This window comes from Pygocentrus nattereri, chromosome 3 (assembly GCF_015220715.1).
Source record: "Pygocentrus nattereri isolate fPygNat1 chromosome 3, fPygNat1.pri, whole genome shotgun sequence".
NCBI classification, from domain to species: Eukaryota; Metazoa; Chordata; class Actinopteri; order Characiformes; family Serrasalmidae; genus Pygocentrus; species Pygocentrus nattereri.
Window position 1 is genome coordinate 15,098,772 of NC_051213.1, and position 14,184 is coordinate 15,112,955.

The 14,184-nt window shown below is 39.0% G+C and overlaps 2 protein-coding genes across 2 annotated transcripts in view; both read right to left on the bottom strand.

The window, feature by feature from the left end:
• Positions 1 to 1,307: 1,307 nt before the first annotated feature.
• On the bottom strand, positions 1,308 to 3,508 carry LOC119263045 (proline-rich protein 15-like). Its single transcript, XM_037536782.1, has one exon. It carries the CDS (start codon positions 3,179 to 3,181, stop codon positions 2,864 to 2,866), a length of 318 nt encoding a protein of 105 aa, XP_037392679.1. The 5' UTR covers positions 3,182 to 3,508; the 3' UTR covers positions 1,308 to 2,863.
• Positions 3,509 to 5,415: 1,907 nt separating this feature from the next.
• The window catches only part of chn2 (chimerin 2), a 40,590-nt gene continuing 31,821 nt past the window's right edge, over positions 5,416 to 14,184 (bottom strand). Inside the window, exons 7-13 of the mRNA XM_017721074.2 lie at positions 13,794 to 13,880; positions 12,238 to 12,322; positions 9,402 to 9,575; positions 8,265 to 8,342; positions 7,921 to 8,058; positions 7,308 to 7,413; positions 5,416 to 6,529 (exon numbers count right to left, since the gene is read on the bottom strand). Coding sequence (XP_017576563.1) covers positions 6,358 to 6,529; positions 7,308 to 7,413; positions 7,921 to 8,058; positions 8,265 to 8,342; positions 9,402 to 9,575; positions 12,238 to 12,322; positions 13,794 to 13,880 — 840 coding nt within the window. The 3' untranslated portion in view covers positions 5,416 to 6,357. The remainder of the gene's footprint in view (positions 6,530 to 7,307; positions 7,414 to 7,920; positions 8,059 to 8,264; positions 8,343 to 9,401; positions 9,576 to 12,237; positions 12,323 to 13,793; positions 13,881 to 14,184) is intronic.

Consider the following 14,184-nt stretch of genomic DNA (forward strand, 5'->3'; position numbering starts at 1 on the left):
CACTTTAGCTCATCACAGAGGTACAATATGGTGCTCCATCATTCTTTAGAACACAGTCTCACTGCTATGCAGCGCTGGGGGGGCTTAATACCCCTCTAGCTGACACATAGCGTTGTGCATGTTGCGCTTAGACTCATGTGTGGCTACTTTAGAGTGGATGCTTAGTTAATTAAAATTAACTTACCCTTTATTAATCCTACAATGGGGAAATTCACCTCTACGTTTAACCTGTCTGTGCAGTAAAACACCCACATACACTATATTGCCAAAATATTCACTCACCCATCCAAATCATTGAATTCAGGTGTTTCAATCACTTCCAAGCACCTAGGCCTGCAGATTGCTTCTACAAACATTTGTGAAAGAATAGGTCGCTCTCAAGAGCTCTGTGAATTTCAGCATGGTACCATGATAGGATGCCACCTGTGCAACAAGTGCAGTCGTGAAATTTGCTCACTACTAAATATTCCACAGTCAACTATCAGTGGTATTATAACAAAGTGGAAGTGATCGGAAGCAACAGCAACTCAGCCACGAAGTGGTAAGCCACATAAAATGACAGAGCGGGGTCAGAGGATGCTGAGGAGCATAACGCACAGAGGTCACCAACTTTCTGCAGCGTCAATCACTACAGACCTCCAAACTTCATGACTTCAGATTAGCTCTACAGCTCTACAGAACAGCGTAGAGAGCTTAAAGGAATGGGTTTCCATGGCCAAGCAGCTGCATCCAAGCCTTACATCACCAAGCACAACACAAAGCACCGAATGGGTAAAGCGCTGCCACTGGACTCTAGAGCAGTGGAGACATGTTATCTGGAGTAACACACACACTAGTGGACAGTGAGCACATTTGCCCATAGCAGTGAGCAACCCTATCCACAGCGCCCAGGTTGCAGTTAGGGGTTAGGTGCCTTGCTCAAAGGTACTTCAGTCATGTCCTGTCAGCTCGGGGGAATCGATCCGGCAACCTTCTGGTCACAAGGCTGGTTCCCAAACTTTCCCTTCAGCCCATGACTGCTCACAGTCCTCTAATCCAGCTCTATTAACAGTGCTTTTGTAAGGAGATCTGCAAGCTATGTGTGCCCAACTGAACACCTGTGTCAGCAATGGGGAGCTGAATTCATCAATTAGAGGGGATGTTTGGATACCTTTGGGTATGCAGTGTAGCTTGATGAATCATTGAGTGCTAATCCAGGATACCACCAGCAGGAGGAGCTCTTCATTCAGTACATGCTCATCTTCAATGACTGTTCCTTTTAAAAGCAACAGAATGCTCAACAATTTTGAGAAAAACACAAGCCAAAAAACATTTTAAAGGACAGTTTTGTCATTTTTATTCCATTTTGCAATTTACATTTTATGCAAAACATGTAAGGTCTTCCTCAAGTACAAAAAGGGTGTTATCAAATTTCACTAATATAAGCACTCCAGCAGGTTTACCTACACAAATCGCATGCAGGTAAAAAGAGATAATGAATCTGAAGCTTTTTGTTTGTTGGATTTATGTGTTTAATGAACTTCACCACATGTTGATGTTAAAGGTGGTGAACTACAAAGATGAATAAAATGACAATATTTCCCTTTTGTAATTAGACTGCGACAAAATACATTTTAATATTGGACTGCATGAGGCCCAGAAACAGAGTTTGTTTAAATGTTTCTGTTTCTTAATCAGCCTATTTAAAACACTGTCCACACCCACCCAAACAGGACAATAAATGAAACGACAGCATGTCTTACTTGTGCATCTGGATTAACAGGCCTACACAACACTTCCATTTAACATATGAAGCTATTCTCGGCTTAATGCTTCATCACATTCCATCTGATATGACAATGTTACACAACCTCTCTTTACAGTACAGTTTCCTGTCACAACACTCCTGCTAAAGGATATGGGTGCTTGCTGTAATGGTAAGCAGCCATGCCTCTGAAAAGTCTAAACTATATGAACTTTGTTGTCTGAATATTCTGCATGAGACGATGACTGCTGGGAATCTTTGCTATCATGGATACAAAAACGTAACGTTGATAACCAGAGTAGTCCTAAAACCAAAACAAATGCCTTTAACAACTATTTTACAAAGATATTGAGAACTTTAACATGAATGTTGGGATGAACTCCTGAAAATGAAAGATTCTGAAAATGAAAGATTCACTGCTACATGGCCTTACAGACAAACAACCAGGGACTAACAGGAATATCTTACAATGTACAAGTGCAGTTCTTATGGATGTAAACTAAGCAAACTCACAACAAAACATTACATACATCTAAATCAGACACAGACAAAAAACATTGACCCTACTGTAAGTGACCTGCATATAAATCATTACTTTGAAAAGTAGTAAAATTCCATTTAGATAATAAATAATAAATATAAATATATATTATATATTTAATTAATTGTTACTGACTAACTAATTAAGCTAGTTTCATGTTCGTGGTATGATTGGGGATTTTTAAACCACTGAATTTGAAAAGGTGTGTAATATATGCAGTTCACTCAAGTCTCCCCATGTTTGCAGCAGTACAATAGTCTCTGATCTAAAACCTTTACCCTCACTGACCAAAATGCTTCAGAGCATAACCTCACAAGTAAAACACAGAATAGTGTGTCTTATGAATATGGGCAAAAGCCATTAAACCTCTGCATAAATCAACTAGTTTATTAGCTGACAAACAAACAAAACCTGCGTACCAAATTCAGAAATAAAAAAACCTTTTAATATTTCTTCTGAACTGAACTTGGTCGGTGTGCTCAACAGCAGTTCAGCTGTACCGCTGGGCTCTGGGCTGCAGCCAGTCTGGCGCTGCGCTCCAGTCCATCTTCATCACGGCTCTCTCAGCACCAGCAGGGCTACTTGGCCACGGCGGTGTTGGTCTCGTAAAAGCTGCAGTTGGCCGGTAAAGTCCCCCTAACTCTCCTCTTCTCCTTAAAGCGGCCAGACCGAGAAACCCTCAGGTTCCTCCTGCAGGTGTTCTCGTTGAACACGGGTTCGAGGTGGGAGTCATCGTAAGTCTCGTTACTGAGCAGGTTGGAGTTTTGGCTCTCTGTGCTCTGTTTGGCAGCAGCTTTGGCCTCTTTTTCTGCTTCTTGCGGAACGATGGTCTCTTTAAGGATGTTGTTTTTCGTCTTGCCGGTTAAGGACTTCCACCAGGGATATCTTTCTGCCATCTTTCGCCTCTAATTCACTTTAACATAAAACATAATAAGGATTAAAACCCTGTAACAGGTCAGTATTGACCTTTATTTAGCCTAAAACGTGCTAAACCCTGCCCTGTAGGACACCTTAGAAACCCATAAAATGAATCTGGAATCAGTCCCAGAGTATCTGTTAAATCATTAGCACCCTTTACAATGTGATATCAACCCATCAGAAAACACGAAATACCATTAGTGACTTATTGGGCATCTATAGGAACCAACAGAAACTCCAATTAGTTTCTATACTAAAGAAGCAGGGAACGTAGATCAGATTAAGCAATAAACAAGATTATTCTCCATAAAATACTTACCAAAGATTCTAAGTGTAGGTAAAGCTTTGCAGTGTTGTCAAGTGTCAGGCTTTGACCACCATTTCAGTGTCCCAAAGAGAAATCCTTATGACACAACGCTGAGCTGTAGCTGTGACACAATGAGTTTAGACAAGCAAAGAAAACTTAGTTTACTGTATACCTTCAGCCCACACACCTCTGATGAGTTTCCCACTGTCTCTTTCATTGGTCCGTAGCCTCTGGCAGCTCTTCACACTGCCCTCAGAAAACTGGTTTCATGTTATCTTGCTGTCCTCTGTGAACTGGCAAAAAAAGCCACCTGCAGGCATACCTGCTGAACTGTTTGACATTAAAACAACGTCAGCTGCTTCACACCCCAACAATTTGAATCAGGTAGCTGGGCCCAGCACACTGCAGCAGGGACATTGCGCTTGTCTGTGTGGCTGAATTCAGCAATGCTAACTCAAATGATTTAATTGACAAGGTAAACTGAAAGAATCATGATCAATGTAGACAAGTATCTGTTACCTTACTGCCAGGCTGCCGGCAGTCATCAAAACAAGCTGCACTCCTAAAGATGGTGCTTCAAGGGTTTTTTTAGCAAAGTAAATGGTTCTACATAGAAACATGAACACTCACAGAACCCTTTGCACGTTTAAAGGGTTCTGTGCCTCATGAAAGGTTTTTTTAAAATTGGTTCTACATAGAACCTTTTTGCAAATTGTTCTGTTTAGTTTCTTCTTTTGTTAGTGTCAAGCTTGTAACAATAGAATCCCTTTTGGGTGCTACATAGAACCATTTTCAAAAATGTTCTATTTAGAACCATCTGTAGCACATTCTTGCACATTATCCATCAATGCAAAAATGCTTTAATCATGCAAGGGGTTCTTTGTGTGTTCATGGTTCTATATACTCCCATTTCCTTACTAAAGAAATCTTGAAGCACCGTCTTTTTTGAGTGCAGTTGTTTAAAAATCTAAAAACCTTTTGAGATTGTACAGTACTGTGCGAAAAGTCAGGGACCACCCTCATTTATTTTCTTGGCAAAACAGCCATTAAGTACAAGGTTTATTAATTTTCAGCATCAAGGAAAAAACATATTTTATAGAAAATTACACATAAGCCTCAAGGACTGAACATTTTTTTCCAGTGTTTAGTGTGTTCACCCTTTGCCTTTATTACAGCTTCCATTCTTTTCAGGAGACTTGCTTTTAGTTTTTCAAAGAAATCTGCAGGGATATTTTTCCACATCTCCAAAGTTCAGTCTTAGAAATTGGTTGCAGTTTCTACTTCTCACAAATAAAGTACTTCTAAACATATTCAGTGACATTGAGGCCTGGACTCTGGGGTTGCCAGTCCATTGCTCTGAGAACACTAGCAGCTTTTTTGTTGGATTTTCTTCTTTTTGACTATTTTCATTTCTCAGTAATGGCTTCCTGAAAGCTACACATCCTTCCAGACTTACAGTGCTGTCTTCACATAGTGGAAGGATGGACAATAAAACCTGCAGATTTTTATTTTTGAAGCAAAATGGGAGTTTGATTTTCTCCTCTCTCTCAATGATGAAAGCATTACATACTGTTTGTCTGGTAGTGACAGTTTTTGTGGCCTGCCAGCTCTTGCATGGCTGTTAGGAGTTCCATTTTCTCTACCTCTCTTTATTACTTCATGAACTCTAGAATCTCCTGTTTTTGACTTTCCCATTCCAATTGGATTGTGTGGAATCTCCTCAGAAACAACTCCTGAAAATATCTTGAAAAGCATATCCTATACAGCTTTGATTAGAAATTGAATGAAGGGTAGTATCTGAATTTCACACAGTATGGTATCTTTTTATTTTTATAATCCCTATTCTGTTTGTTTAAGAACACTCTTGGCAAATTAAGAAAGTAAATATAATTTTGAAATTAGTAAAACGGTTTACATAATTTAATAAATCAGTATTTGATAAATTACAATCATAATTACATTCTTCACAGAAAATACTTTTCATGAAACAAATTTGTAGAAAGGTCTCATATCAAATAAACAACTTCAACAGACATTGACAAAGGCAACAGAACTAGCTGTGATTATTTTTTTTCCAGCACCCAATCCTCACAGTCAGAGACGGTCAAAATGCTCCTTATCGGTACCATCCTTAAGATAAGAACAAGTTGTGTGCTACAGGAGTACATACAAGCACAAAGGAACCACACTGAACATTATCGGAGCATTTCCCTCTGCTTTTTCGGGCAAAAAAATAAAAATGAAAGGGACTTTGGGCTTTATATTCATAGTTATTAACACATAATGCAGAAAAATTAAGGATGAAAATATTTACACTCTTTGCAAAAGCAAAAAAAAGTGCGTCATATTAGGTCTTCTCATTGTAGAACACATATCAAATGTGCACATATTCTGTACATACCACCCTTTTACAAAGAACAAACAACTTTTAAATCTTATTGAACTATGAAATCATCAGTATAACACACTGAACATGGACCCATCAGTCATGTGCCAGGCTGTAATTTACATTATTTGGCTTCTGGGGAAGTAGTACTGTAATTTTACTATATCATACAAACAATAAAAAAAATAGGATTTTGTCATTATTCATCTTATGATTTGCTCTGCATGGGATCACAGTAAATAAGAATACATATAAAAAATAATGTAAGAGCATTTCTACTGATCAAGATAGCATCGTAGCATCATGACCACCAAGTGTTATTGGCGGTTTACAACACATTCTGTGTAATTGAGAATGTAATGCATCCGTATTAATGCAATTCTCCACCAAAAACAGGGTCTTCAGATTTGATGGATGGCCACCCTGACCACTGAGTACAAAAATCTTTACAGTTGATGTGTTTAAAACAGGATATCTTCATGCTCAATCAATAGCTGTATGATGAGTTTCTGGTGCCTCATGTCGTTGAGGCTGGCCAGCGTGTTCTGGTCTGGCGGCTGCATCAGAGTTGGACCAAAGACGATTCCCAGATTCTCTGCATTCATTAGATTGTCTTTTTCGTACATGGTGACCCTAATGGCAAAGGCAAAGAGAATGCACAATGTTTTAGCGGTAAATGTGCAAAAAGAAGTTATACAAGTTACAGCATACCAGTGAAGCCCATTGCCCAGAAGGCCAGGCTATAGGTTTTCTTTTTAGAAAGCTGACAAGCACGTACACATCCAAAGGTGAAGCAACAGTACAGAGGCACGCAAAGAATTCTGATCTTATTACAATTATTGTGACGAATTACTTGATCATTGGTATTAAAGGGACTCCCAGTATACAATGTTAAATTACAAAATGAACATTTACAAGAGGCTGACCTGAGATATCTATGTGATCATTATACCAGACCAAAATAGTGTAAAGGATCAGAACTTTAGGATTAAACAGAAGCATGCTAACATCCTGCACAGAGTAAGAACAGCACATTATGGACAGTTTATCTAGACTATTTGGACAGCCAATTATTTCATTATATTAATTTGTTTTATATATTAAAAATTTTTATTTATTCATGATCTAATAACATGTTGCTGCACAGTAATTTAACTGTGCTATTTTATGATGTTATATTCAGCAACTTTGAGTAATGAGTCAGTTTGGAGGAGTTTTGGACAGAAGTAGTGTGTTTAGAGTTAAACTCTGCAGGGTGGTGGATCTCCAGGACCAGGATCGGGCATCTTGGCTCTACACCATACTGCATAATATTCTACTTTTACATGGTTAATATTTTATTAAACTAAAGAAAGTAAAGTTGAAAGTAATGTCTTGAGAAAATCAAGTCTAAAATTGAGGTGTGCCTCACCTCTTCAGGTGGGTCATCAGGTAGCGGAGAGTTTCATAGTGGGCCGGAGGAAGCTGTAGAAGGCCGTCATGGATTGCCTCTAGCCTGGCGTCAGGGTCATTTATTTCTGCACAAGAGTACAATAGCTATACTTATGATTTGCACAGGGACTTTTTGTTCACTGCTTTGCTAATTCTGCTGAACTCCTTTAGACACAAACTGCATACAAGTTGTGTTTGTTTCTGAATATTAAAAAATTAAAACATTTGAAGTCAGAGCATCTGAACTTCTTTTGTTTTGCCCTGGAGCTACAAGGATAAGGTAGCTAAAAATGAATGGTAGTTGAAAATAATTTTTGGTGATATATTCTTCTTTTATTTTATCTCCAGTGCAAAACTAAAAAAACTTCAGAAACTAAACATCATTGTTGCCTGACAACATTTGAGGTAAGGGAATTTTTTTTTATAAATTTGCCTTTTCAGTGAACCATTCCATTAAATCAGTGTTTCCCAGTGCTGTACATTTTGGATGATTTTCTCATCTAACACACGGTATTTAGCTCATCAGTTATAATCATGTACATGGAATAGTCAATGAAATCAAGGTTAAGGTGATGGTGTCTGATGGCTCTTACTGGCTGCCTGTATGAATTTGGAGTAGACGTCATAAGTGATGACTGGAATGGGCAGATCACGCAGGTAGAGTTTCATGGCTCCTGTGATGGTGTTGATGTCTGGATAAGCATTGGCACTGATATCTGCCTTCTCACCATCTGTGGAGGAGAATCACCTGTCATACTGAGAATGAATACACAGACTGTACTGTGTATTAACCTTGCTCAAATGCACAGGAAATCTGGCTGCAATCCAGCTCTGATTCTACATTTCCAGCAGTATCTGGAAAATACTGGAAGCGTAGTTTCATTGTAGTTGCATCAGATGCTGATGTAAAATTTGAGGGTTTTTTTTGCACAGCCACCTCTGTCGAAGGCCAGCCTCACATCTTCTATATGCTCTGTGAAGCCTGACACTCTGTAGAGTCCCTCTGACGTCAGCCCTTAACACAACAAAAAGAGATCATATATACGTATGTATGGGACAGACTTACTCCATACAATAAAGCCATGTAACTGAATTAAAGTACAGCTTAGCCGCTAACCAGAAATAAGGTCACGTTTGAGAAAAATTGGACATAGTTACACCATATTGCATAATATTGCATGTTTAATATTTCATTCAATCAGAGAAACTACAAGATAAAACAGATGGGAAAACAAGCTAAAGCTTGGGATTCTGAATGATGATTCTTCTTGCAACATTTTGTTTTTATAATATGTAAAAAGAAAAAGAAAAAGAAGAAAAAGAAAGAAGAATGCATAAAAAGGCTGCTTCCACACTTCTCTAGTGTCTCACTCCTGTATAAGCCAGCAGTCAATATGTAACATAACTAGCCAGGACCTCTGGGAACAAGCCACTGACAGTGTGAAAAACTATTTACTGCAGTTCAGTAATAAACAAAACAGATAATCTTTGTGATGACTGATGATGTTACAACAGCCATAATCTTATGATGCTTCAGCATAATACTTTTGAACAATATTTTTGCTATAATGCATTAAACAGCACTATAGTAATGCAAGTGAAAAGAAAACAAAAGCAGGAGATGTGTTGAAATAAAGTAAACAGAAGCTAAATATTACTATGTCATATGTTATTAAAACAAAAATAACTATTTGACATGGAATATGCTCCTATTATGTATTTGGAAACAACATTAATGATTATTAAATATAACGAGGACATAGCCGATTCAGACATATATTGAGTTTACAAGATCTGTTTACTAGTTGGCTATGTTAAAACCAAAACTGTACAGTAACAAAACACACAGTATTTACTGGGCTTTTATTTTTTCAAATGTGAGATACACAGCTAATGTACTAAAGGAGTTAATGAGTTCCATAAGTACATGAGTTAAATTAGGAGTGTTAGAAGGGGAAAAAATGCTTATCTCTGCAGAGCTGTGGCCCAGAAAGAACCCAGTTCAACACCCTGATCTAACCCTTTTTTGTGAAGAAGGAAATGGGCCTGACGGTTGTGGAGGAAAACTCATTACCTCTCTGCTCTATCTCTCGAATGCACATGTCCAGAACCATGGGCCGTGGTGTATTGTGAGCTTTAACCAGCGTAGTGAGGTCACAGCTGAAGACCTTCTTGATGCGCCGCAGGTCAGGCTGGCAGTCGCTGGGCACCAACTTAGAGCACTGTTTATGCACATTCAGCCCACAGTCTGCAAAGGGTCACAGGTCAAAAGGTCATGAGGCCATCAACCTAACGTCTCCAGACCAGCAGACAGTCCTGGGAATCACAATGGGGATGTGGGCATAATGTGTGTGTGTTTGTGTGGTTTTTTTTTTGACTGGCGGGGGGGGGTTGGAGACAGGTGAGTCAGAATGACTACCTAAGCTAGACTGGGTGGTAGAGGAGAGTGTGGGAAAGGATGACCAAGTGTGTTTATTAGAGTGATGGCATGGGACAGTGAGTGATATGAGTGCTTACCAAGATGCTTTTGTGCGTACGCATGTATATGTGTGTGAGTGGGTGTGACCCAATGTGTTTTCATCTTTATCTGTATGTGGGTGTGTTACTGACTGTGTTCTGTGTGAAATACCCTCTGGCTAGACATGACTTTGGCATATTAGAACCAGAAGTGCTCATTTCTGTTTCTATTAGGGGTGCAACTAATGATTAGTTCCACAATCATCACTAAACCAGATTATGATATGTTGAAAATCCTTTAAATAACAGCTCGCAGCACAATTCTGTCCAGACACATGGAAACGTCAATAACCAGTGAGAAAGGAAACTTTGTCAGGCATTTTGGGACATCATGGTTTCAGCTACACTGATAGTGTTAAGTCAGAAGTCAGTAAGATTTAAAATGTCTTTTGTGACATTTTCTTACATTGGTGCGCGATTCTCTTGCAGCTGCGCTATGCATTGACAATAAATACATAAGACAATAAATAAGTACATAAGATCATAAATAAAAACTAAGTAAATAAGAACTAACTAAAAACGTATCACTTATGAACTGCATAGATTCATATCTGATCACTTGACTAATTAAATTTTTATTTCCTCTCACAGTAGAATCCATGTCACTCCCACAATTTTGTGTAGCGCATTCTAAGCTGTCTGAATAACCATGTGCATCACATGAACATTGTACAGCAATATAAAGCACTTTAAGAAAATAATATGTTAAAACTTTCTGCATAATCATTTTCACTGACGACTAATGGACCTTACTGGCTAACCATTTCAGCCCTTCTCTCTATATTTACCTTTGTTTGTTGATCTGTCTGTATGCCTTCACAAACACATGCTGTCTGAGAGAAAATGAAAAGAAAAGTGTTCTGTGCCCCTCTGCTCTGGTTTGGGGCTGCGTTCACAACAGCTCTGCATCTTAGCATGTCTGATGATACCAAGTCTTGCCTGGGGCCCAGGCACCAACAAGAGTAGCTCTTGTGTGAGGATAAAGACCCAAGTTATGTTTAAAATCGCTGAAAACCATTCGTGTGTGAAAAACTCAAAATAAAGCCTTGTGACTGGACAGGGTTTATGGCTTCCCAGTCTGTTAAGACCAAATAACCCAAGTAATCTCTTATTAACATGAACCACTGCATGTTTAAGAGTATGATCTTGGAATTTGGAGGCATTTATTGCACAAACTCTCCAAATTTTCTCTTTCAATTTTACAGTCTATAGATTTCAAATAACCGAAACATGATCTAGAGAAAAAGGATGAAAATCAGCAACACAGCATTTATGGATAAATCATTGACAACAAGAAAGACACAAAACTCTACAAAACTAAAAAAGGTCCCATATAGTGAGTGAGGCTATAGAAGAACTGCTGTGGTTCCATAAAGTATCATGTTTGTAAATGAAATATGTGAGAGCAAAGAACCTTTTATAAGATAAAGGTTCTAAAACTATTTGAGGGTTCTTAGAACCTTTACATTATCTGAATGTTTTTTAGTTAGTGTTTCACGTATCTCACTCATATATGTCATTTACAAAAATGCTTTTCCATAGAACTGTTCTTTAGGGAACATCACACAAAGAACCTTTTCTAGCATCATTATTTTTAAAGTGTGGATATTTAGTCAATTTAAATGCAAATTTCAGTTGAAAAAATTTTTTTTGAAGAACATACAAACAGATATGCACTTGACAGAAATGTCTGGGATTTTTTTTTGTTTACATACATGCAGACAGTCCAGCTCTGTAAAGGATCAAAAGAAATCATACAGGATCTGTGTGTGCGAAAGACAGATTTGAGAGAGACAGTTTTTACTTTGTACTGATACAGTTTGTGCCTGTCCTCATGTGACATGGGTGTGTCTCTCACTTTTCATCTGTGTGTAGTGTGCATGCCACTATAAATAGTTCCTCAGTGAACTGGAGGTAGAACTGGTCTGAACCAGGTGTCAGTCAGGAATGCTATATACCCACATTGCAATAGCATAGTTACAGCTTTGAATTGCTTAGTACAGGCCTAACAGCCTCAGCTTGGGATTAAGTGAATGGGTGCAGGTCTAGAGCCAAACTTACTCAGTTTCCATAGCAGCAGGGAGATCGATCTGATGGGATGATTCGGATTTAACTAGTTTTCTTATAAAGCAATTCAATACGAACTATTTTTTAAGGCAGTAATATCCTGTGATAGCTTCTCAAATGTAGAGTTCATCTGTGCTACACAGAACACTCTTTGGGATTCTCAAACTGGTCTTCAGGGACCCACAGACAGTCCATATTTTTGCTCTATTCTTGTGTTGTGAACTGGAATGTAGACTGTTTGGTGGTCCCTGAGGACCACTGTCCTAAAAAAACTTTTGATGGATGGTCCTTTAAGAGATGAACTTCCACACAATGCAGTGGCTTACCTGAGCAACGTACTCCCTGGGCAATGAGACCCCACATGAAGTTGGCACAGTATTCACACCAGTGTGGTCCTCTGAAGGTGTGTACCTGCACAACAGAAAGCACAGACCATGAGTCACATAACAGATACACAGGTTCTATAATCTAATCCTCACTAAAACAGTTCTGATTGATAATGACTCTGCAGAGATTCTTCAGTGGCACATACAAAGAACTAGGAAATAAAATGACACAAACCAAAAAAGACTGAAATGAAACTGGTAACACATTGCATCCATCCCTATAGCTTGGAGCTATCCAGGCTTATACACAATAATAATAACATACTGATGCTGTCCAATAAAAAATAAACACAAAAAAATTAAAAATAGAAACTTCACAGGAGAAGGCAAAAAAAGTTCATGTGAAGAGCTTTTATTCCAAGAAAATTCAGAGAATTTCTATTGATTCATTCATTACACATTTAATGTAAAGGGCAGCTGTAGTGTTCAAATGATTAAGAAATGTAAAATAAGAAAAAAAGCCAATACATTTAGCTAAATGAATCAGCAAATAAACATTAACAAACTAAAACTCTTCCATGTTCCATCTGTTTATATTATGTTTATATTATATATGTTTATATTTCAAAGACAAATACTGTTTGAATCAGATGGCAAACTGTAATCAGTAACAAACAAGAAGAATCTCAGTGGACAGTAGGCCACTGGCATCCACTTTGAGCAATTCAGTCAGTAAACAAAAATTACAGCAGTGTTCCCAGCAGGGGGGATAACAGGGGGAGGCCAGGGTGAACCCCCTGCTGTGGCACAGGCCTGATTTTTCAACATGCCACTTGAATTCTGTAATCTGAAACAACCCTAGCATCTGTTGCCAATGCAGAGGAAAGTCACATGTAAAAAAATGTTCTCAAACATGCCCTCAAGCTAAGACACAATGCAGACCAGGAGGAAAAGAAACACGCAGAGCAAAAACATCCAATTCTTGGTTCATGCTGCGGTGATGTTCTAAGAAAGCCAGTCCTGTGATGATGACAGTAATGATGCTCTTCTTCATTATTGTGAAATGAGCAACAGTGTGAGAAATGTACAAGGGAGTGTCAGTGTAGGGTGTGTGATAATCCACGTCTGCCCTTCTCATTGGAGAGCAGCACAATATGAAAAGACAAGGCTTATAAGTGGCATGTCTGGGTAGTTAAATTCTTATGATTTGAAATGACCGCAAATGACAGGGATTATTTAGTAGTCCCTTTTCTTTCTCGCTGTGAGCTGGAGTCTTTAACAACAGAAAATGGGTAGATACATAAATCCATACTGCCATACAGATCCACCAAAGAGGTGCTGTTAGCGTGGGAGCTACTGAGTGCAGTGATCAATACCTACTCATCAATACTGCTGTTAATTGATTACAAGCTTTGTCAATGATTTGCATCTAACACTACATTATAGTTTACTGACGGATATACAGACATACAGTAAAGCATAGTATGCTCTGCTAGCATATACAGTACTTATTCAAAGTAACATTATGAAGCAACACAAGCTTGCTCAGCACTCACCTTAAAGTTATGGACCTTTTCGTAGTTGCAGAGTTTCTCAGGCCCGTCCTTCAGTGCTGTGCGTCTGCCTGCTGGAGATGTGGATATCTGTGGACAAGCCAAAAGCTTTAGTGGCTTCCAGAGCAATGTGCCCTTAGCCCCCAGCCTCACTCCTAAAGCTAGGGCGAGCAGCTCATGCCGCTTTCGATCCTGTCGCTTGGCTCTAAGAGGAGCCAGCTCACTCCCTGTGGGTACTGGGAGGCCTCCAGGGTCCCGAAGAGTCTGCATCTCCTCTGGGGAGGAGAGGAAAAGGTGAGAAATGAGGTGGCTGCTCAGCAGGGAGACGGCTGCTGTGGCTGTGCTGCTTCTCCACTGACCGGCTGTGGGGGCTAGACTAAGAAGGGTGAACTGC

Excerpts from the sequence above, each read along its gene's own strand:
- LOC119263045 (XM_037536782.1), bottom strand. The coding sequence starts at position 3,181 with ATGGCAGAAAGATATCCCTGGTGGAAGTCCTTAACCGGCAAGACGAAA.